The sequence below is a fragment of the Limulus polyphemus genome, unplaced genomic scaffold (assembly GCF_000517525.1).
Source record: "Limulus polyphemus unplaced genomic scaffold, Limulus_polyphemus-2.1.2 Scaffold69, whole genome shotgun sequence".
NCBI classification, from domain to species: domain Eukaryota; kingdom Metazoa; phylum Arthropoda; class Merostomata; order Xiphosura; family Limulidae; genus Limulus; species Limulus polyphemus.
The window spans coordinates 1,209,807-1,212,286 of record NW_013665679.1 but is presented as its reverse complement, the minus strand read 5'-3'; the positions used below and the strand labels follow the sequence as shown (position 1 = coordinate 1,212,286).

Sequence of the window (2,480 nt, the reverse complement as noted above, 5' to 3'; positions counted from 1 at the left end):
CTTTAACGTATCTAATTCGCTTTTGAATTTACTAATGTTTTCCGTTTGTACTTCTTGTTTGCTTTCTTGTTCCAGTTGCCACTGCTGTAGTCTCTCTTCTTGTTTCTTTTCTTTTTCCCCCAACAACTGCTGTAATTTCTCTTCTTGTTTATTTTCTTTCTCCTCCAACAACTGTTGTAATTTCTCTTCTTGTTTATTTTCTTTCTCCTCCAACCACTGCTGTAGTCTCTCTTCTTGTTTCTTTTTCCTCCAACAACTGCTTTAATCTCTCTTGTTTATTTTGCTGTTCGAGCTGCCATTGTTGTAGGTTTTCTTGCCACTGCTGTAATATTTCTTCTTGTTTCTTTTCTCGTTCTTCTTGTTTCTTTTGCTGCTCTTGTATTGCTGCCATCAAGTCTGCTAGGCTGTAGTTTGATTTGCCGCTTCTCGTTTCCATTTTTTTTTATTCCACTCTCTGACACCAATTTGTTACGTCTCCGTTCGTTCGTTAATTTTCCGTAAATTCGTTCCGACGAAACTTTAGCGACGCAAGTCCTTTCTTAAATAAAACTGGTTTATTCTTTCTGAATATAACTTTGCGATACACTTAATTTCAACAGTCGCACTATAACAAACGCTATAATTCAAACGAACGTCTCACGTGCTCATTACTTATTATTCCGTCACATTGTGACCGTCTTATATATACAAGACTAACACATATCTAGTAAACGCTAGGGCATTCATGAAGGAACAGGATATTTCTAGAAGTCAATGACATGTTACTAGCATCACGTGACCCCGATGTCGTAACAATATATTTCATAGTGAAATATTATTTTAACGCAACATTTAAAACACTGTGTGCCAGAAAGCACCTAATGTATCCACAATGTCAAAATAAACAAAGTTTTCGAATTGGAAATGACTGAATTGTTATTTCCAGAGCTCAAAACAGTTGTAGTATGTGTTCCACACAAGGTAATGGTTGACATAAATGAACGAGTGTTAATTACTGTTAGAATATGTTTTACAGAAGTGTCAACAGTTGGATAAGTGCGTCAATAACAGTAATGACTGTTATAACTTTAAATCACTTTTATTAGAATATGTTTTACAGTAGTGTTGACAGTTGGATAGGTGTGTCGATAACAGTAATGACTGTTATAACTTTAAATCACTTTTATTAGAATATGTTTTACAAAAGTGTTAACAGTTGGATAGGTGTGTCGATAACAGTAATGACTGTTATAATTTTAAATCATTTTATTATATTATGTTTTACAGAAGTGTTAACAGTTGGATAGGTGTGTCGATAACAGTAATGACTGTTATAATTTTAAATCACTTTTATTATATTATGTTTTACAGTAGTGTTAACAGTTGGATAGGTGTGTCGATAACAGTAATGACTGCTATAACTTTAATTCACTTTTATTTGCCCACCTATTTTTGGTTTGTGTAAGGTAACTCGTCATACCACTATAAGATGAGTTACTTATGTTTGAAATTCCATTCCTTTCATTGCCAACTTTTTACTAAGTTAAGATTGTTATTGACTAACTTTGAAAGCGTTATTCAAATTGTAGTTAGTCAATACACACTCTGACGAACTAATGAAGTTACAAGTCACTCCAAATACATGTGGCTTAAACAATCAAACTGAAAGATAATCATACCTATAGCAAACAGATAAGTTTTCAGTCCTTCTGGTCTTCGGTAAGTTGTTCTTACTCCCGTCATGGTACTTCGATGTTCCGGCATGAGATGGTACTTCATAGCCTCGATCAAGAGATCTTTTGTCTTCTGACTCTCTCGAACTAGTGGTTCTTCTCCTACCTTTCTTAAAAGAAATTCTCTTCTGACTAATGGGAGCCGGACATACTTGAGGAGCTGTTATTGTCGAGAAGTTGAATAAAACGACATTACAGTATATATCGAGAATATATCACATAGCCTGAAAATGTAGCTAACAATGGAAATAAAATATAATACCAAAAACTGATTACAAGTTACTATTTCTCATCGACTTATTTTACAAAATAGCTACAGTAACTCAACATTTGAGAAATGGCAGATGAAATAGTACGGTTAAACAAACATTATACTTAATGTTTTTTGGTTAACGTATAAGAAAAGAAAGAAAAACAGTTTGCATGATGTGTTAGGGTCATTATTTCAGATATTTGCGAACGGCTATTTGTGTCACCAAGAAGGAATCCAGCAGCATTCATTCTGCTTATCATTAGATTTTGTTTGAAGTTAAGCACAAAGCTACACAATGGGCTATCTGTGCTCTGCCCACCACGAATATCGAAACCCGATTTCTAGCGTTATAATTCCGCAGACATACCGCAGTACCACTGGGAAGTCTTATCATTACTGAAACGATTTTCTTTTACAAAGGACAGCCGCAAGCCTAATGAAGTTGTTGATAATTGAGATATTATATCATCCCTTTTTATTCTCTAGTAGTTAACTTAGGAGGATATGCCCCCCCC

The 2,480-nt window shown here is 34.6% G+C and overlaps 1 protein-coding gene across 1 annotated transcript in view; it reads right to left on the bottom strand.

Annotated features, from left to right (window-relative positions):
• The window catches only part of LOC106465608 (kelch-like protein 17), a 64,510-nt gene that overhangs the window by 40,015 nt on the left and 22,015 nt on the right, over positions 1 to 2,480 (bottom strand). The window contains exon 6 of the mRNA XM_013925845.2: positions 1,659 to 1,872. Coding sequence (XP_013781299.2) covers positions 1,659 to 1,872 — 214 coding nt within the window. The remainder of the gene's footprint in view (positions 1 to 1,658; positions 1,873 to 2,480) is intronic.